Source organism: Sturnira hondurensis, unplaced genomic scaffold, assembly GCF_014824575.4.
Source record: "Sturnira hondurensis isolate 20B ecotype Veracruz unplaced genomic scaffold, ASM1482457v3 Scaffold0021354, whole genome shotgun sequence".
NCBI classification, from domain to species: Eukaryota; Metazoa; Chordata; class Mammalia; order Chiroptera; family Phyllostomidae; genus Sturnira; species Sturnira hondurensis.
The window spans coordinates 4543080-4564091 of NW_028093985.1; the positions used below are offsets into that span (position 1 = coordinate 4543080).

Here is a 21012-nt window from a genome sequence, read left to right on the forward strand (position 1 = left end):
ATTTTACAAGTAGAAATGGAAATACGCAGCAGGGAATTAGACATGAAAGACAGGCCAGGGTTTGGGGTGGGGGTGGGGGAGAACACAACGCTGGACGTGTTCTGGAGCCGTGGGCCCAGAGGTGATTACCGTAGCTCTGACAGGTAGGTGATGTAAGAATGAGTGCAGAAACTGGCCTCAGCAGACAAATGCAGATGTAGGGCAGTCTATGAGACAGGTGGCTGGGACTCTTTAAACAGTGTCAGGGGAAAAAAATAAGGGGGATGTTCTAGACTAAGATTATAAAAGGGTTATAGTCAAAAGTAATATATTAACTAACTTTGGAGCCTATTTTTTTAATAAAGATTAGACATTCCTGGGACAATTGGGGAATTTTGATTAAGGACACTACATTAGAGGCTGTTAGGAAATTGTTTATATTCTTAGGTATGATAATTGCACTGTAACCATGTAGAACAATGTCTTCATTCTTAGCACATACATACTAAAATACTTGCAATGTCAGGTATGTATGAGGTGTAGGGGAAAGGAAATATGGCAAAATGTTAACAATTATTGAGTTCAGGTGGAGGGTAGATATGGCTATTCATTGCATTAGTCTTTCAACTACTTCTGGATGCTTCAAAATTTTCAGTACATAAAAAATGAGAAAAACATAGACCTCAGAAAAATCATTAAGGAACCCAGTCTGTATCATGAAAAGGAATTCTCTAGAGGAAAAGTAGGTTCCCCCTACCAAAGGAGAAATTTCACGAAGGGAGAGATTAAGCAAAATGAAGCCTGAATAAATCATTATATTTAGCCACTGGGGATTGAGGTGGCCCTGAAGAGTCCAGTGTGGAAAGCTGGAAAGCTGACCATGGAATAGAGGAGACAAACAGGGAGGAAGAATAGGCAGGACCACCTCTGTGGATGGTGGTTCAGCTGACAGCATCCAGGCTGGGGAAGTCTTTCTTTTCAGTGCAAGGGAAACTGGGCATTTCTGAGAAAGAGGAAGTCTGGGGAAAGGGAAGGGAATAAGAGGAACAGAGGAACACTAATGGAGCAAAGAGCCAGTGAAGGTGGAAAAGGAATGGATGTAAACTTAAGAGGAGATTGCCTCAGGTGGGAGGGATGCCGCCTTTGACCCAAAAGTGGGCACTGGAGTCAGGTGGGGAAGAAAGTGCTCTTCCTAGCAATGAAGGATAAAGTCATGTTTTCCTGGTAATGAGGCAGGTGTGAGGCAGAAAGTGAGGACATTGACCACAGCTGCCAATGGGTCTGAAACAGGACAGAAAGCAGCTGAGATGAAATAGAACAAGGTGCACCTGGTATTGTGCAAACTGGGGAGGAGAGTGAACAGAGGGCTTCTCGGAACTGCCCTGCCGAGGCACAAGAGATCATGAGGGTAAAGAGCAGTTGTGGAAACTGAGTGGGCCCCCTTTTCTGAACTTGATGCTGGGCAAAGATTGCTCATCAAAGACTTACTCATTAGAAAATGATTAAAATTCTTCCTTTCGGATAAAATGCTTTACCATTATGTCCACGGACCCTCCACCCTGGGTTGTCCCGGCTGGTGTACAGGCACGTGGTGTGGTAGTCTTTGGTGTGTAAGGAAGCTTCTGTCCTTTTAAGAGTCACCAGGTAGAAAGCCATGGGAGATATAGGTTCTACAGGCAGCTGGATCTATCATTCCCAAAGGCATTTGGAGGGAAACCGCTCCCTGCACGATGCCCACTAAATGCCAACAGCAAAGAGGGCCGCTGGAGCCTGCGCTCTCAGGCACCCCAGGCTGGAAATGATTTTTAGTTTTGTTCAGGCCTCGGAAGCGCTTTTCAAGGCCTTCCATTGCAGATTCCGATTCACTAGGAGGCAGCGGGCCTGAGATTCAGCTCCCAGGTGAGGTGAAGACACTGGTCCGTGGACCACACTTGGAGTAGCACAGGCATGGGGTGGCGGGAGCGGCCCAAACCTACAGCTGCACCTTAGTGATCATGTAGCCGTCCCTCTCCCCCTCCGGCTCCTCTTTGAGAGGAGTCTGCAGCGGGGCGGTAGTCAAGGCGCCTTCGCGACGGCTCATTTCCCGCAGCCGCGCCTGCAGCGCCTCCTTCTCGGCCTGTAGCTCCCGCCGTGCCTGGGCCGCAGCTCGCTCCTCCTCCTGCAAGGCCCTGCGCCTCCGCTCCAGGGCGCGCTCGCCCTGCTCCACAGCTGCCTCGCGCCGCGCCAGCTCACGCTCTCGCAGGCTTCCCCGGATGGCCAGCGCGCCCATCTGCTCCAGCAAGCGCGCCCAGTCGCCCTCTGCGGCCGCAGCAGGGCCGGGCTCCGGGGGCGGTGAGCGGCGTGCGGCGCTCTTCTCCAGCTCGCGCCGGTGCGCGCTCTTCAGGTGCCTCCACAGCGCCGGGGTGCCCGCGTGGAAGCCCGGGCCTCGGCTCACCTGCTCCCCGCACAGCCGGCAGGTGGCCCAGTAGCCTGACGGCTGACCAGGCCGCGCCGGGGCCAAGTGAAAGTACCCCCAGGCCTCGGAATATGGTGCCCCCAGGCGGCCAGCAGGTGCCGGCTCCAGGCCAGGAAAAGGGCTGCCCAGCGCAGCTGCATTGTCCTGCCCACCGGTCTCTTCCATGGTCACCACCAATTTGTCCCTCCTCATCCTCTTTGCAGCATCTGCATACAGAGGGGAGAAGAGGTAAGAACAACAAATTTTATATAGAGAGAGATATACACCACTCAAACAACTTCTACGATTATAGTTAGCCTGTGAAGAAACCATGCCTTCCTTTATTACAGGTAAAAATCCTACGGTTAGTTTTTGGTAGATACCTGGGTTTCCATTTCCAGTATTACTAATTATTGACTCCTCAGGCAAAAAAATGTTAAAAATGTTCAGCCCTCTTTTGTTAACTAAGAATTCTCTTAGAAATGGGTCCCAAGCTAACGAGTACTGACACTAAAATTGGGACGCCAAGCTTCTTAAATGAAAAGAACTAGCTATGTAAGTGCTATATGTATACATTACTTTTAACTTTATTTTTCAATTAAAGTTGACATATGATTATATTAGTTTCAGGTGTGCAACATAGTGAGTAGGCATTTTTATAACTTGGGAAGTGAGCACCCTGAATACTCTGGTACCCACCTGACACCATACCGTTATTACGATATTACTGACTATATTCTGCATGCTGTACCTTATACTCCTGTGACTGTTTTTTAACTAGCAATTTGCACATCCTAATCCCTTCTCCTTTTTTTACCCATCTCCACAACTCCCCTCCCACTTTGCAACTACAAAAATGTTCCCTGGAAAAAAAAGTTATCTGTATCTACTAGTTTGTTTCTGTTTTGTTTACTTTGTTCTTTAGATTCCACATATCAGTGAAATCATGTGATATTTGTCTTTCTCTGATATTTCACTTAGCAAAATATCCCCTAGGTCCATCCAGGTTTTCACAAATGGCAAAATTTCATTTTTATTCATTTGTCCATGGTCAGAAACTTAGCTTGCTTCCGTATCTTGGCTAATGTAAGTAATGCTACAATAAACAAGGATGCATATATTTTTCTGAATTAGTGTTTTGGAGTTCTTTGGATAAATACCCAGAAGTGGACTTGCTGGGTCATACTCTAGTTCTATTTTTTAATGTTTTTTTTGAGGAACCTCCATACTGTTTTCCATAGTAGCTGCACCAATTTACAGTCCCAATGATGTACAAGGGTTTTTTTTTTGTCCCTTCACATCCTCACCATCACTTGTTATTTATTTATGATGGTGCCCAGTTTGACATTGTGGTTTTAATTTTCATTTCCATGATTATTAGTGATATTGAACATCTTTTCATGTCTATTGGTCATCTCTATGTGAGTAATATCTGTTCATGTCTTCCAACCATTTTTCATTTGGATTGTTTGTGCATGTGTGTGTTAATTTGTATAAGTACTTTATATATTTTGGATATTAACCCCTTAATGGGTGTGTCTCATGAATATCTTCTCCCATTCAGTAGGTTGTCTTTTTGTTTTGTTGATAATTTCCATCGTTGTGCAAATTTTTTTAGTATTCTCATATGTTTATTTTTCTTTTGTTTCTCTTTTTCCCAAGGAGACATATACCAAAAAAAAATCACTAAACGCTACATTAAGAGAATTTACTGCCTAAGTTTTCTTCTAGGAGTTTTAGTTTCAGGTCTTACATTTAAGTCTTTAATTCATTTTGATTTTTTTCCTTGCATATGGTGTAAGAAAGTGATCCAGTTTCATTCTTTTGCTTGTATATGTCCAGTTTCTGAACACCATTTATTGAATAGACTCTCTTTACCCCACTGTATATTTTTTCTCTGCTGTGATGTATTAAATAACCATATAGGCTTGGGTTTATTTCTAGGCTCTCTATTCTGTTTCATTGATCCATGTGTCTGTTTTTATGCCTGTTCCATGCCGCTTTGACTATTATGGCCTTATAGTATAGTTTATATCATGTCATGTGATATCTCCAACTTTGTTTATTTTTGTCAAGAAAATTGCTTTGGCTATTTGGGATCTTTTGTGGTTCTATGTAAGTTTTAGGATTATTTGTTCAGCTTCTATGAAAAATGTCATTAGTATTTTGATAGAGATTGCATTGAATCTGTATATTGCTTTGGGTAGTATGGACATTTTAATGGTGCTCATCCATGAGCACTGTATATTCTCCCATTTATTTGTATCTTCTTCAGTTTCTTTCTTTAATGTTTTATAATTTTCCACATACATGTCTTTTACCTCCTTGATTAAAAACTATCCCTAGGTATTTTATTCTTTTTGACATAATCATAAATGGGATTCATCCCTTAATTTCTTTTTCTGATAGTTTGTCATTGGTGTATAAAAATGCAATTCAGTTCTGAAAATTAATTTTGTATCCTTCTATTTTACTGAATTCATTTATTTGTTCTAAGAGATTTTTAGTGGAATCTTTAGGGTTCTATGTATATAGTATCATGCCATTTACACATGACAGTTTTGCTTTTTCCTTTCCAATTTGGATGGCTTTATTGCCTTTGGAGGGGGGAGGGGTCAATTGCCATGGCTAGGACTTTACTATGTTGAGTAAAAGTGGTGAAAGTGGACATCATTGTCATGTTCTTGATCTTAAGGAAAACACTTTCATTAGCTTTTTATTATCAAGTATGATGTTAGCTGTGGATTTGTCATATATAGCCTTTATTATGTTGAGGTGTATTCCCTCTATTCTCACTTGACTGAAAGTTTTGATCATAAATGAATGTTGGATTTTGCCAAATGCTTTCTCTGCATATATTGGTATGATCGTATGATTTTTATTTTTCATTTTTATGTGGTATATCATGTTAATTGATTTGTAGCTATTAAACCAAGCTTACATGCTGGGAATAAATCCTAATTGATCATGGATCATATTTTTAATGTATTACTGAATTTGTTAATATTTTGTTGAGGATTTTTGTATCTATATTCATCAGGAATATTGGCTTACAATTTTCTTTTTTGTTTTTCAAGTTTCTTTGGTTTTGGTATCAGGGTAGTGCTGTTCTCATAAAATGAATTTGGGAGGCTTCTCTCCTCTTCAATTTTATGGAATATTTTGAGGCTAGGTATTAATTTTTTGAATGTTTTATAAAATTCATCTGTGAAGCCTCTGGGTCAGAGGCTTTTGTTTGTTGGTAGTTTATTGATTAGTGGTTTGATTTTGATAGTAGTTATCAGTGTCTTTAGGTTTGGGGTTTTTTTTCCTGATTCATCCATAGAGGGTTGTATGTTCCCAGGAATTCACCCATTTCTTCAAATTTGTACAATTTGTCAGCATATAATTGTTTGTAGTATTTTCTAACATGTGATCTCTCCTGGAAAAAATGTTTCAGGTGCACTTGAAAAGAATGTATAGTCATCTTGTCTAATGTGTCATTTAAGGCCACTGTTTTCTTGTTGATTTTCTGTTTGGATGACCTATCTATTGATGTCAGTGGGGTGTTGAAGTCCCCTACTATTACTGTATTACTGTTGATGTCTCCCTTTATGTCCATCAACATTTGCTTTATATATTTAGGTGCTCCTATGTTGGGTGCATAATTTTCTTGTTGGATTGATCCCTTTATCATTATGAAATGCACTTCTTTACTCCTTATCATTGCCCTTATTTTAAGTGTATTTTGTCTAGGTATTGTTATCCCAGTTTTTAAAAAATTTCCACTTGCAAGAAATATCTTTTTCCATCCCTTTACTTTGAGTCTGTGTGTGTCTTTCAATTTAAAGTCTTTAGATTTTGGGTTTTTTTTTCCCCTGATTCATCCATGGAAGGTTGTATAGGCAGCATTGGTACAGGTCTTGGTTTTCTAATAAACCATTTAGTCACATTATGTCTTTTAATTGGAGCATTTAGTCCATTTACATTTAAAGTAATTCTTTGCTGTTATTGCCATTTTATTAATTGTTTTCTGATTGTTTTTGTAGTTCTGTTCCTTTCTTAGTCTCTTGCATGTTGATGACTCTCTAGAGTGTTATAATATTTGGATTCCATTCTCTCTCTTTCTTCTAGATTTTTGGTTTGTGGCTACCAGATATCTTCCACTGTTGGCTTCTAGTGGGTAGAGACCAGGGGTGCCACTAAACATCTTCCAGTGCATAAGAGAGCCCCACAGCAAAGAATTATTTGGCTAAAATATTCATAGTACCAAGAAACTTTGCAAACCACTTTTGACACATTTGATCAGTCACAGCACTTTCTCCATACACTGCACAAATCTTTTTTGTTTTACCTTTCTTGAAATAATAAAGTATAATACACTGAAAATGTCACTTATTTCTTCCATCTTCAATATTAAAATAGCTGCACGAAAATTCATCAATTTTGATGTTTCTTTTTAAATTCACACTGATATGACAGCTGTCACAATACAGTCTAACAGAATTGTTTTGAATAAAGTTAAAGACCACTAAGTACTAATGAACTTTTGGCCAACTCCATAGCAGTCAATTTTAAGTTGATGGTTGCTTAAGTTGAAACACATTCTGAAATCACTTCGCTTTATACTCACCCCTCCATGTTTGTTTTTGTCATTATTTTTTACTTCTTTTGTGTGGGGGGGGTATCCCTTATTTACTATTATAAATACATGTTTTCCCTACTTTTGCTTTGTAACCTTGATACCAGCTTTAGAGTTGTTTGATCCATTGCTTTTACTGTTTGTTAGTGAAAATATTTTTCTTTCCTGTTTTCTCATCCATATTTTCGATTGTTCTTTTTCTATTTATAGAAGTCCCTTTAACATTTCTTCTACTACCGGTTTAGTAGTGATGAACTCCTTTCGTTTTTTTTCTTGTCTGGGAGACTTATCTCTCCTTCAATTCTAAATGATAGGCTTGTTGGGTAGAGTAATCTTAGTTGTAGGGTTGCATTTTTTTTTCATCACTTTGAAAATTTTGTGCCAATTCCTTCCGGCCTGCAAAGTTTCTGTTGTGAAATCAGTTGACAGTGTTACGGGTGCTTCCTTGTAGGTATCTAACTGCTTATTTCTTGCTACTTTTAAGATTCCTGTTTGTCTTTAATCTTTGGCATTTTAATTATGATGTGTCTTGATGTGGGCTTCTTTGGGTTCATTTTGTTTGGGACTCTGCATTCCTGGACTTGTATATCTATTTTCTTCACCAGACTAGGGAAGTTTTCAGTCATTATTGTTCAAAGTAGGTTTCAATTCCTTGCTCTTTTCTCCTGCTGGTACTCCTACTATGCAAATATTAGTACGCTTGATGTTGTTCTAGAGGTCGCTTAAACTATTCTCACTTTGTCGGGGGGATTCTTTTTTTTCTTTTTTGCTATTCTGAATGTTTTCTGCTACCTTGTCTTTCAGATAGCCAATTCAGTCCTCTGCTTCATCTATCCTGCTGCCGATTCCTTCTAGTATATTCTTCATTTCAGATATTGTATTCTTCATTTCTGATTCGTTCTTTTTTATGATTTCCATCTCTTTTTTGAAGTTATCACTGAGTTCATCTATTCCTCCCTCAAATTCACTGAGCATCCTTATAACTCCTATTTTGAATTCTGTATGTAGTAGACTGCTTATCTTCATTCTGTTTAGTTATTTTTCTGGAGTTTTGTCCTGTGCTTTCATTTGGAACATGTCTTGTTGTCTCTTCATTTTGGCTGACTCCCTGTGTTTGTTTCTGTGTATGTAGATCTGCTACATTTCCCAGTCTTATCATAGTGGCCTTATGTAGTAGGTATTCTGTGGGTACCAGTGCTGCAGTCTCCCTGGTCCCCTGAGCTGGCACTTCAGGAGTGTCCCTTGTGTAGGTTGTGTGTTTCCTCCTGTTGTAGTGAACCTAGATTGCTGATGGCATGTTAGTGGGTGGAACTGACCATCAGGCTGAGGGCCAGCCATGACCACAGTGGACGAGCTCTTGTGTGGGGGCTGACCCCATGAGGTGGGAGTCACTTTAGTGTGGCTCTGGTGCCAGCTGAGTCTGCCCTTTGGATATGTTGTTTGTGGAGCTGCATGGGTAGTTCTCTGTGTGGTCTGAAACCAGCCACCATGTGTTGGTGCTGAAGCCTCTTGGGGGGCCTCTGGTGCAGGCCAAGATCAGCTTCCATTTCTGCCAGGCTTGGGGATGTCTGGTGGGAGCTACAAAGTGATCTGTAATTAGCTGTTACTCGTGCTTGGCTTGGACATGCTTGGGAGAGGCTGTGGACTGAGGCCAGCTGCCAGTAGTGCTGGGGTGGGGACCCTTGGGTGGGCACCACATGTGAGTTGAGGTCAGCCACCACTTTTTCCAGGCTGTGGCCCCTACACTGAAGATATGTTCCAAACACTGGCTGCAGCTTATGTCAGGACTGGGGTCACATGATGGGAAGAGTTACAATGCAAGTTGAAACCAGTTGCTCTTTGTGCTGGGTTTGGGGCCACTTAGCAAGAGGTAAAGAAGCACACTGAGGCCAGCTGCTGTTTGTATGGGTTTTGTGGATCTTTGAGAAATTTCAGGAAAGTTCACAGTATGAGCCAAGGCAGCCCACTCATGTGCAAAAGCCACTGGATGTGGCTCAGGTGGCTTGGTTGGGGTGGCACCTCAGGGAATCACCAGGGCTGGGTGGTGTTAACCAGGTTCATGGAGAGCACAGATTTGGTACCTACCTGCACTTGCAGGCTTGGTGGGAGGATTGCTCAACCCAGGAACAATGGTGCCAGCCAGCACTTCCATCCTGGAGAGAGTTGCCCTGATCTCTGACCCTCTTGCCCTTGCCCCGAAGCTAGTCAATTTAGTTTCTCCTTGTATGTCTGTAGCATTTGGGGGGCTGCTGATCCTGTACTGGAGCCCATAACAAGTGAGTTGTGAGTGAGTGAATATGTGCACATGCCTTTTGAGAGGATGCTGGAGTCTCCAGAAGCCCCACATCCCTCTTGGCTATAATTCCCACTGGTTTTCACAGCAGGATGTTGTGGGATCTCCTCTCTCTGGGGCTGGTGTACTTGCCTGTGGAGTTCACTATGTGGCTGGGACCCCTCACTCCTTACAGGAGATCTCCACAGCTGAGATATTCTTCTAGATTCTTGATCGCCATGCTGTTTGTGTGGGACCTACCTGCTCCATGTCTCTGCCCCTCCTACCAGTCTCATTGTGGCTTCTTCTATATACCTTCAGTGATAAAACTTCTGTTCAGCTCATCTTCAGATGGTTCTCAGGGATGGTTATTCTATAATTTAATTGTAACTCTGATGTAGTCATGAGAGGGGGTGAACATAGCATTTACCTACTCCTCCATCTTGACTGGAAGTCCACTATATATGTATTTTAATTAGTCTCTCCTGTTCTCCTATTAAAAAGTTATTGTGACTGGGGGGGTGGGTGAGCTGGGCTGGGAGCAAAAGACAGAAAACTGTACTTGAACAATTAAATAAATAAATTTTTTAAAAGTTATTGTCCCTTTTTTTTCAGAATAAGAGCAAGGTTCCCTTTTCTAGTTCCCTTTCAGTGTTGCAGAGTAAACTTTAGAAATGAGCAGAAAAGAAGTTTTAGGAAAACTAGTTTCTTCAACTTCAGGGGTGAAAGTAATAGTAGTGAACAGCCTTTTAATAAAGTTTCAACGAGATACTTGGTTCATGATAAAAGTGTCTTCATTTTGTGATTTAAAAAAACTTTAAATTTTATTTTTCAGTTATAGTTTATATTCAATATTATTATGTATTAGTTTCAGGTGTACCACTTTGTGATTTTAAAAACAATGTTTATGAGAAAATTGACAGTACTAAAAGCCATTAAAATAAATTTTCACATTTAGGAAAGAAAAATATACAAAACAACTTTCTAAACTTTTACCTTTAAATTAGTTGGCGGGCCATGTCCTGAGGGCACTGAGGTCCCTGTCATTGCCTCAGGGTTTCCAGCCAACCCAGGTTCTCGGGCAGAAACAGTGCAGCATTAGCCCTGAGCTTCGAAGGACGATCCGCAGTACTAGGAGTAAATTCAGAGGACAGGCAGCTGAGTAGAAGAAATTCAATTAAACAGCCTTGAAGATAGAAACTAGAAACACTGGTTAACAGCATGTCCTTCTAGTGTTCACTTTTTCAGACCCTTTAATAAGTACGTGTTTGAGTCATACAGCAAATAAAATTGATTTTCCACATTGCTCATCCCAACTAATTGCTCAGGCCCCCTCTCTATGTATTTGAAAGATACATAGCTTGCTCAATATTTTTAATTAAGAAAAAAAGTAAAGAAAAAGAATAGCTTCTTGCTTTGCCCAACAAAATATCTGTGTCAAAAGGGATCCAAACACTATGTGGTGACCATCACTGCAAAGACTGCTCCATTAGGAAAACAATTTACCACTGCGATAACCCATCGCACATGGCGGGGTAAGAAAGGGGTAAGAAAGTGAAGTTTATTCTTTAGGAAATAACCTCACAAAGGACCAAATGTGTGATTCCAAACAGACCTGCTTTGAAAGTGTAAAGATTGTGAGAGAACACAGGACAGGCTCTTGGAACTCATCTGAACTTATTTCAGGGGGGAAGTCAAGGCCAAGCTGGGAGGATGCTGCGCACGGAGGTAGCTAATGCTCGTTCATGCTGCCAGGATTTGAACCAGCAGCAGTGAGATGATAACGTTTCAGAATCCCTTTTATTAAATGCAACGATGAATGACTGAAGACAAAGATGAGAACAGGAGAAATAAGTTGCTATATCAGTAGAATTTACTTTAAGATTTTTTTAAAAAATATTTTATTTATTTATCTTTAGAGGGGAAGAGAAGGAGAGAGGAAGGAAACATCAATGTATGGTTGCTTCTGGTGCATCCCCTGCAGGGAACTGGCCCCTGCCGGAAACTGGCCTGCAACCCAGGCATGTGCCCTGACTGGGAATCGAACCGCGATCGCCTGGTTCGCAGGCCCACACTCAATCCACTGAGCTACACCAGCCAGGGTACTTTAAGATTTTAATTCAATTGCTAATAGCCTTGTTATAGATGAATTACCACTTACTAAACCTTATTATTTCTTTTCTCATTAAGCAAGTCTACTTAGGGTCAGTCATGGCACTTAACATATCTTTCACATTTTGAAAAAAGATAATGAATTTACAAGAAAAAGCAAAAATGATAAGTACCAGGTCTTTTTTAATAAAAGAAACAGCCAGTTACATATCTTCTGATATAATAGGCATTGATTTGAGTATGGTTACTAATGATGATCGATTAGTATAAAAGCTCTTTAGAAATTAAAGGCTAGATTTCATCCAAGAGATTTATTAAATTACTAAAGTCCCCAAAGTGGGAGTGGTGGAATGAGAGGAGTTAGAGACTACTGCAAGAACCATTTTTTAAAATTGATTTATTTAGTTATTTGAGAGAGGGGAAGGGAAGGAGAAAGAGAGGGAGAGAAACATCAGTGTGAGAGGGAAACATGGATTGGTTGCCTCTGGCATGTGCCCCAACCTGGGACCAAACCTGCCATCCAGGCATGTGCCCTGACTGGGAACAGAACTGGCGGCCTTTGCCTTTGCACGACAGTGCCCACCAAATGAGCCACACCTGTCAGGGTGGATTTTTTTTTTCTTATGACTAGTAAAAAGAATGAGATTTTAGTCTTAGGAATGCTTTTCGTTATCCATCTATATCTTAAATTTTTCTACACTTCTTTTTCCTTTGTTTATAATTCCATTTTTTCTACATTTGAATCTTAGCGTCCCCTTTTTAAACTATTGGGCATACATAAAAATGGGCTGAATAGTATAATGCATCCCTATTTTTATTGGATATATGAAAAGAGATTTAAAGTTTTTCAGTAATATCAAGACTATCACTTCACATTCTGGTATGCTTTCTTGAGTTGGGATTGAAAATTGCACATAACCTACAGACTCTCTTACCTGTGCCAAAGTCTGAGAGTACCCCTAAAAGTGCCAGAGTGACCAATTACTGTCATGCTTTACTTCCCTGCAAGAAGTGTCTGGGTCTCTGCAAAATCCGGGATGCTTAGAGGAGGGCCACTGACACAGGCACCACCTCTTGTACGAGCGAAGGTGGAGACAAGAGTGAGAAGCACTAATTTTTTTTTTAAGATTTTATTTATTTATTTATTTTTAGAGGGGAAGGAGAGAGGGAAACATCAATGTATGGTTGCCTTTTGTGCGCCCCCTGCTGGTAGTTAGCCTGCAAGGAACCAGCCTGCAACCCAGGCATGTGCCCTGACTGGGAATCGAACTGCGATCATCTGGTTCACAGGCCCGAGCTCAATCCACTGAGCCACGCCAACCAGGGCTGAGAAGCACTAATTTTGATGGGCAAATCCTTTAGACTTAGTAGAATATCTGAGCCAGGGACAAACAGCACCACAAATGTCGGCCAGCTCAGCACTGTCCCTCCAAGGGTGACAGAGGGACACCTCTGCCTCGGTAGGCCTTTTCTCTTGGAGGTCTTAACCAGCGGAAGGCAGCACGGTACAGAACTGCCTCACCTTCTCAGTCCTCCGCACATAGCTACATTTTGGCTCAATACAGTCTTCTGTTCAGACTCAGCAGTTAAAGAGAGACCAGCAGCCTGGGACTGCCCATCGATAATGGCCTGCCTATCTCTGCTAAACAGCCCCTGAGCTCATTTCAACAACCCTTTTAAGTGCAGAGGGAGCGAGGCCTTCCAGTAAACCACATTGGCTTGGAAGTGAAGCCTTAAACTCTTCAGCTACAAACCTAATACATGTAGAACTCATACAAACTTCCAAGGAAGAGACAAAAAGCCCAATAAAAGATAGGCAAGAATTTTGAGTAGGTAAAGGACCTAAGTGTAAAGTCAGATGGCCAGGACACTTGTGAAAAGATGCATAATATCACTTATCTTCAGGGGAGTACTGTTAAAGTAATAATGAGATCTCATTTCAGATCCATCACAGTAACAAAAATGAAGAGGTCTATCAGCCAAAGCTGGAAGAGGGGTAGAGAAAAGGGTATGCTCATGTATTACCAGTGGAGATATGAAGGCTTTTAGGAAAGCAATCTGGCAATTTCTACTGTTTAACAATAAATGTAATCAGGAATTCCACACATGGGAATTTTTCTGAAGAACTAAAAGTATTAATGTGTACAGTCGTATGTATACAGTATTATTTAGTATGACAAAAAGCTGGAAACAAAGGGATAACTATCAGTGAATGGCCGGGTAAACAATACATGGTCACTGCAGGGAGTATTACGCAGCCATGAAAAAGACGGATCGGAGCTCTGCCAGATGAGCTAGAGGGGTTCCTGGAGAAAAGTACATTTCAGAACATTTAATGTATGATCTCATTATTATGAAACCATATGCAGATCTGTATAAGTACAAAGATGGATAAGGAAGAAGACATATTATGGGCTGTGGGGCTGACAGCTGATGTGAAAGGAGGGAGAAGGGTTAGAGATAAATATGAAGAGGAAAGAAAAAAGTACAAAGCATGCATGTGATCATGTGTAAGGCAGCATATGTATATGGCGGGACCTATACATAAATATATTAAAATTACAAAACACTCCTCATGCATGTGAGCCCAGGCTGGACTAGGTAGTCTTAACTATGGAGGCTGGAGGGAAGAGTCCTGTGAGGCAGTAGTCTGGCCCTGGAGGGATGGGGTGAGTGGGTTGTTCAGTTTTGGGTGGTTTGCTGTGCCCTGCCCAAGCAGGATTTTCTATACCCACAGGAGCTGCAGGATGCCATGGGAGAGAAGCCCACCCTCACCCATCCATCTCTCTGGCACAGGGCAGGCACTCAGGGGACGCTGCATTAAATGCAATAAACTCAATTCTCTGTTTCCTAGACCCAGTTCACCTGAATCTCCGTATCTCTGTTTGTCAAGGGATGAGATAAGACTATCTGCCTTTAAACTAGTGGCTGACATCAGATGACGCAAGTGACTCATTGTTGGACTTCCCAGCGCTATATAAATTCAAGGCATGAACACAAGAAGCTATCAATATTTACTGCACAAACATGCCCACATTTAGGTCTTAGTGGCTAAAAGGCAGGGTTATTTTTCTTTTGACATTCTATTATTCAATACAGTAAGTAGGTAGTTCAAGTTGGAAGAATTCTCATGAGGATTTTGAATACAAAAAGCAAATAAAGAATCATAGATCTACCACCCCTCCCCAGCCCAATGTATTTTTCTCTTCCTAAATTGACTTTCATGTAAAATATGTTACTCATGACTCAGAAGATGGTAGGGAGGTCTGGTTAGCAGGAACCCTGTGATATGCATTTCTTCCTTACCAAGTACTTAACAGAAAGCACATCCATGAACTAGATGGCTAGTTAACAAGAAGAAAGTGAAAAAATGAGAGGTCCCTTAATTTCTCTTTGAACAGCTTTTAAACCACCAGAGAAGTGCCCAATGAATGTAAATATTTTGCCCACATCCATTTACCACAACTGTTCTTTCATTCAAATGCTCACTGTGCACCCGCTCAGGGTCAGGTGTCTGCTTGCTGCCCAGGATGCCAAGAGGATAACCACATAGTCAGCTCCTGCCTTCTGGAAGCTCACCATTGGGTGGTGAGAGATGCTTCCAGCAATAATTCGGATATGTGTGGTAAAGGTTCACTTAGGGGGGCAGATTCCATCACATGGTGTCCACACTGGGGAAGGGGTGGGTCTTCGGGGCCCCAACACAAATGCTCCTGCAGGCACTGCTGCTTCAGCCTCTTCCCTTCCCCACCCCCCTCAGGGCACAAAATTCACAAAAACACTTTACCACTAGTGCTGACTCATACAGATTCCTCAGTACGTTCTCCTTGAATACTAATATAGAGAATAAGGGAAGAGATCAAAACCTGGGTGAATAATTTGTATAAATATAATACTTAGTATACAACTATGACATTAAGATCATCCTATAGACCACCCATAAAAGTTCACTATAGTATTTTATACTTAATGCTTGCACACATACAAAATATTTCATAGGCTAAAGGTCAAAGAACCAGGCAATGTTCTCAAAAAGAAGTAGAGAATGGTTTGCACCTCTATCTGTTCTTCTCCTGTCAAGGCTAATCCCATCATTTGGATTAATCCACCAGTTTTAAACAATCATGTGTAGGTTGAATCTGGATTTAAGCTAAGAAATTGACACTAGTGTGAAATTTACACAGACTTGTGTAAAAACAGTAAAAATAATTTTGTCCATGAGTAATTTATTTATTTTTTAAGTTTTTCTTTTATTTTTTTTTAAGATTTTATTTATTCATTTTTAGAGGGGAAGGGAAAGGAGAGGGAGAGAAATATCAATGTATGGTTGCCTCTCACGTGTCCCCTTCTGGGAACTGGCTCGCAACCCAGGCATGTGCCCTGACTGGGAATCGAACCGTGTTCGTGTGGTTCACAGACCTGTGCTCAATCCACTGAGCTGCGCCAGCCAGGGCTGTCCACCAGTAATTTAAATCAAAGCAGAACATATTAATTAAAGCAAATAATTAGCCTTGACAAGAGAAGTATCAAAGAAACCACAATTCATGTTACCTGTCCAATTTATGTTGAAATATTAGTTTACTGCCATGTATTAATCTCTTTATAAAGAGATACAATTAGGAAAAGTAGTCTGGAATCACCAGGCTGAAGTTTAAAAGCCTGTAATGAAGTTTAAAAGCAAGTAAAAATGCCTCCAAATTGTAAGATGTGGATATCTGGGTCAGGGAATAAAGGGTCAAGTATGAAAATATTTAGAAAAAGCTTCAACATGGACTGTAAAAAATGTACTGGACCTGCAGCTGTTTATATGCTGAATCAGAGATGTTCTCTAAGTGTCATTAGCCGAACTCTCAGACAACTCCACTATTAGCTAAAAGGCTCAGAAGTATTCTCCATTAAGGCATTTTTAAATGAAAATCATAAAGTGTTTTGCCCTAAAGTGGAACTTTATTTCATTACATTACTTAATATGTATGTTCCTAAAAAAAGGGTGGTGATCCATTTTATCTTGTAAAAATGCATAACTTCATATGAATTAAAGGATTTTAAGTTGCACTTTTGAAGGCTTTTTTAACAGTAAGATTTTTAAATTGAGAATTACCTGGTTTTGGCTCTTGTTTTTTTTTTGCCCATCGGTGAATACTTTTTATTGTGGTCGCCTGAAGCTATTTTTGGCCAAAAAGGGTATACAAATAATGAAAAGTGCAAAAAATAATTACCTTAATGATATCATTGTATTAAGCTATTTCTTCAACAGTTTCTTTTAAGACACAGTCTCTGTAGTCTGATCTGATGAGAAGTTTGGAAGGTAGCAGCAGGTACTTACTCTTTTCTTTCATGGAGGGAAAAACAAGCTTGCCTGGTGAGCTTCAAGCATTTGGTTAGCCTAAGTAGTTACAGGAAATTGGTCCCATACACCCAGGAAGGATCAGAAAACCCTTTTGTGTGAATGCTTGGAGGTGGGGGCAGGGCTCTGGTCGGGGCTCTGGTCGGGGCTCTGGTCGGGGCATCTGGCTCGCACAACGGCTTCTCCTCCCCGGAGTGGGACGCAGTGAGCGAGTCTCCGCTAGAGGGAGAGGGCGCCCAAGCGGGAGCGCACGGGTAGCAGCCTGAGCGTAAGGAGGTAACGTTAACAAAGGGAGAGCAGACGATTCTCCGGGCTCCCGTCACTTTTTTTAGGGGATTCTGTAGAGAACGAGAAAAACGAGGTCCTGGAAAAGTTAAACGGCGCCATTAAGCAGAAACCAGGGCCAAAGCATCTTTTACACAAAGACAACCTAAACACAGGGGAGGAAGGGTGCAGCCTGCACCCAGGGCACAGCGAGCTGGTGATACCGCGGGGCTGCCGGGCTCACCTGTGGCCCAGGCCCCGGGCGGCCCCTGCGGCTTCGCCACCCAGCTCCCCCTCCCACCGCGTCACCCACCCCCGACCGGGCCTCGGGGAGGTTCCCCGCCTTGCCCTGGGTACTTGCTGCACCAGCCTCGAGTCGCACACTCACTCCATCATCCCCGGAGCACGGCGGGAAGGAGGCTGGAGGCGTTGGACTGCTGGTCCCGTCCAGAATCCTCGCAGACATTTTGTCCGGAGCAGAAACCTCCGCGCGTCCCCCTTAAAGACACAGCGCTCGGTACCCCCCCACCTCGCATCTGGTGGAGGTGGGGGGTTGGGGGAAGGGGGAGCAGTAACTGTAGTTAAAAGAACTGGGGAGTCACTTCTAAACCATCTAGGACCCAGAATGCCAGATTCAAGTTTGCCAAGGTTTAGAAATGAAACAATACTTTAGTGATTTTTGTTAATGTAATTTTTGTTCTGTACCTTTTCATTAACCTTCCAAGACCTAGATTCCTGTCTTCAGTCTCTGAATGCAGCTTGCATCCTTTCAGGATCAAGATGCGTGATGGCACAAGTGGTTAGAAGAAATTCCCTGAACCAAGGTCTGGACAGATATAGGTAGATAGGGCTCATTGGCGTTGACTAAAACTTAGTAACACCAGCAGGGTCTATCTGTCAGCTTTTGATATTCAGTGATTTACAACAAAGATTTATTTCCCCCAAGCAAATAGCTTCTGCGGTTGGCAACTTTGGCTCCACTCCACCGGTTTCCTTTATTCCAGGCTCCACGTTGAGGGTCAGCTTTTTGGAGCCACACTCAATATGCTGGCACCAACTGTGAGGTAAGAGAAGTCCTGATTTTAGTATTTGCTATTTCTATAATAGCAAGTGATGTTTAGCAAAAAATAGTTTAACAAGTGTCTTGCCAAGTTTCTGGAAATGTAGCAATCAGCTCTCACCACTGTCACATGATGCTTTTGAAACAATTCACATTCTGTGAACCTCAATTCTGCTCACATTCTATTGGCCCAAACAAGTCACATGATAAAAGCAGGCTGTCAATGGGGCCTAAAAGTACACTCCTCTCATAAGGGAGCCTTGTAAAATCATATGACAATGGGCAGAGATGGTATAATCCTCTTAAAAGGACAGGGAATACTGGTTACAATAATGTAATCCACTTTTCCTGCTTTGGTTCAGGGAAATTTTTTTAACTCATGTTTTCTAGAAAGTAGAGATTCAAAGTGCATTAAAGGAATTTTCACTTTACCATTCCAATAAAGGTTTCAGAAGAAGAAATTAGTTGGGTGTCTTCAAAGGGTTAATTTTTAATGTGGTTAACTATTAGGTTAATAGGTTTCTTCTCATCCAAGGGAACACTGCTGGCTGTGGACATCTGATTGGAAGAAAATCAAGTAATATAAATGAATTAGGTTAAAGACATCTCTTATTCATGGTTTAATGCCTAAACAAATGTTTAAAGTTTGTTGTATCTGGTAATCCTTTTAATGAGAGACTTAAAAAAATTATATTGTTCTTAAAAAAAAAAAGATTTTATTTAAATTTTTTTAGACAGAGGGGAAGGGAGAGGAAACACACCAATGTGTGGTTGCCTCTCATGAGCTCCCTACTGGGAATTTGGCCCACAACCCAAGCATGTGCCCCAACTGGGAATTGAACCAGTGACCCTTTGGTTCAGAGGGTGATGCTCAGTCCACTGAGCCACACCAGCCAGGGCTTAATGAGGGACTTTTTACTTTGACTACCGTAAACATTCATTTGGCTTTAAACTGACTGTGTAATGAGATACATGATATTTTCGTTAGTTCATAAGACAGTTGTTAGTTAAGTGCTCGTTATGGGCAAAGCACTACCTTAACTCTGAAGAAGAATCCTGAGATTCAAGAGATCATTCCTAACCTCAAGAAGATTACAGTTCAGTACGATAGACAAATGCAACTCCAAGAAGAAAGTGAAAAATGATGTAAGAAGAAACACTGTAGTGCCACACCAAACTGAGAACAGCTACATTTTTTGAAGGTGGCAGCATTTAACCACAACCTAAAAAGGGGTAGGATTTGCATTCCTGGAATGTTTATTATCCTAAGAGGGTATGTTTTGGATTTATTTTTAAAGTCCAGTGAAAAGGAGCCTGGCTTTTCTGTGTTTAAGTCAGTGCTTATAATCCAAAATCTCTTCCTTGATGTTTTATATTACATTTTAAATCAAATTATAAAATACTTCTCAAATATCTGGTAGCTTTTTTTTTCTGCCCCACATTCTTTGTTCAGCTTTCAGCAAGAAAAACACTTTTTAGTCTGTATTTTGGTGATGGCAGTTCCCCTAACTTTTGTCATGCACTTAACTATAAATAACATTTAATTTTCATAAGAAGACCTCATTTCCGTCCCACCCCCTGGAGGTGGGCAAAGCGTGAGAGCGTGCATTTTATTTCCTGTGCGGAGTGTTTACTCTCCAGGTTCTTGCCAGAAATTATAGCTTCGGAATCTGCTGTCTGATTCTTACCCAAACCCAGTTTGAGAAAACTGTTGATGGAAATTACCTCAAACACATGAAATCACAGAGCAGCACACTTGGACCACCCTCTTCTGGTAGGTCCTGTGTGTGCTTTTGGTCTGCACTTTTCTTGTGGTGTTTTTGTCTGGCTTTGGCGTCAGAGTGATACTAGCTTCATCAAATGAGGTGAGAAGTATTCCTTCCTCTTCTGTTTTGGGGAGTTTGTGAAGAATCTATATTAATTCTTCCTCAAATGCTTGGTAGAATTTAACGGTGAAGCAACCTGGGCCTGGGCTCTTCTTTATGAGTAGGTTTTTTTAAAATTCCTAGTTCAGTGTCTTTATTTGTTATAGTTATGTTCAAATAGACAAGAAATTGTCTATTTCTTCTTGAGCCAGTTTTGGTAGTTTGTATCTTTCTAGGAATTTATCCATAATCATCCAAATTATCCAATATGTTAGTGTGTGCTTATGCATAGCATTCCCTTATAATCCTTTTGATTTCTAAGGTTGATAGTAATGTCTCCTCCTTCATTTCTGTCTTTTTATTTTTTAATTTAAAAAAATTAAGGCTCTGGCTGGTGTAGCTCAGTGGGTTGAGCCCGGGCCTGCAAATCAGAGGATCGCGGTTCGATTCCCAGTCAGGGCACATGTGTGGGTTGCAAGCCAGTTCCCGGTTCCTGGCAGGGGACGCATGAGAGGCAACCATACATTGACGTTTCTCTCCCTCTCTCCTTCCCTTTCCCTCTAAAGATAAATAAATAAAATCTTTAAAATTTTGTTTAAATTAAATTCATTGGGGTGACATGAGTTAATCAGATTTTATAGGTTTCCAGTATATATTTCTATGATAATCTGTGTGTTGCATTGTGTGCCCACCACTCAAAGTCAAACCACTTCCCTCACCATATATTTGGTCGCCTTTACTCTACCCCACCCACCCCCTTCCCTCTGGTAACCCCATACTGTTGTCTGTGTCTATGAGTTTCAGTTTTGTCCCACATACTAGTGAAATCATATGGTTCTTAGCTTTTCTTGACTGACAGGCTGTACTTAGCATGGTATTCTCAAGGTCCACCCATGTTGTCCCAATTGGCTATATTTCATCTTTCTTATGACCAAGCAGTGTCCCATAGCATGCATGTGCCACATCTTCTTTATCCAGTCCTCTATCAAAGGGCACTTCAGTTGTTTCCATGTCTTGGCCACTGTGAATAATGCTGCAGTGAACATAGGGGTGCATAC

General features: G+C 41.3%; 1 protein-coding gene and 1 non-coding gene across 2 annotated transcripts; both read right to left on the reverse strand.

Annotated features, from left to right (window-relative positions):
• Positions 1–387: 387 nt before the first annotated feature.
• Positions 388–17512, reverse strand: ZBED3 (zinc finger BED-type containing 3). Its single transcript, XM_037032265.1, has 3 exons — positions 17418–17512; positions 10303–10437; positions 388–2640 (listed from the first exon to the last, which is right to left on the reverse strand). The coding sequence occupies exon 3, from the start codon at positions 2624–2626 to the stop codon at positions 1952–1954; it is 675 nt and encodes a 224-aa protein (XP_036888160.1). The 5' UTR covers positions 2627–2640; positions 10303–10437; positions 17418–17512; the 3' UTR covers positions 388–1951.
• On the reverse strand, positions 12819–12955 carry LOC118977562 (small nucleolar RNA SNORA47). The gene has a single exon (XR_005064565.1). It is a non-coding gene; the product is annotated as a small nucleolar RNA SNORA47 (small nucleolar RNA).
• Positions 17513–21012: the final 3500 nt, after the last annotated feature.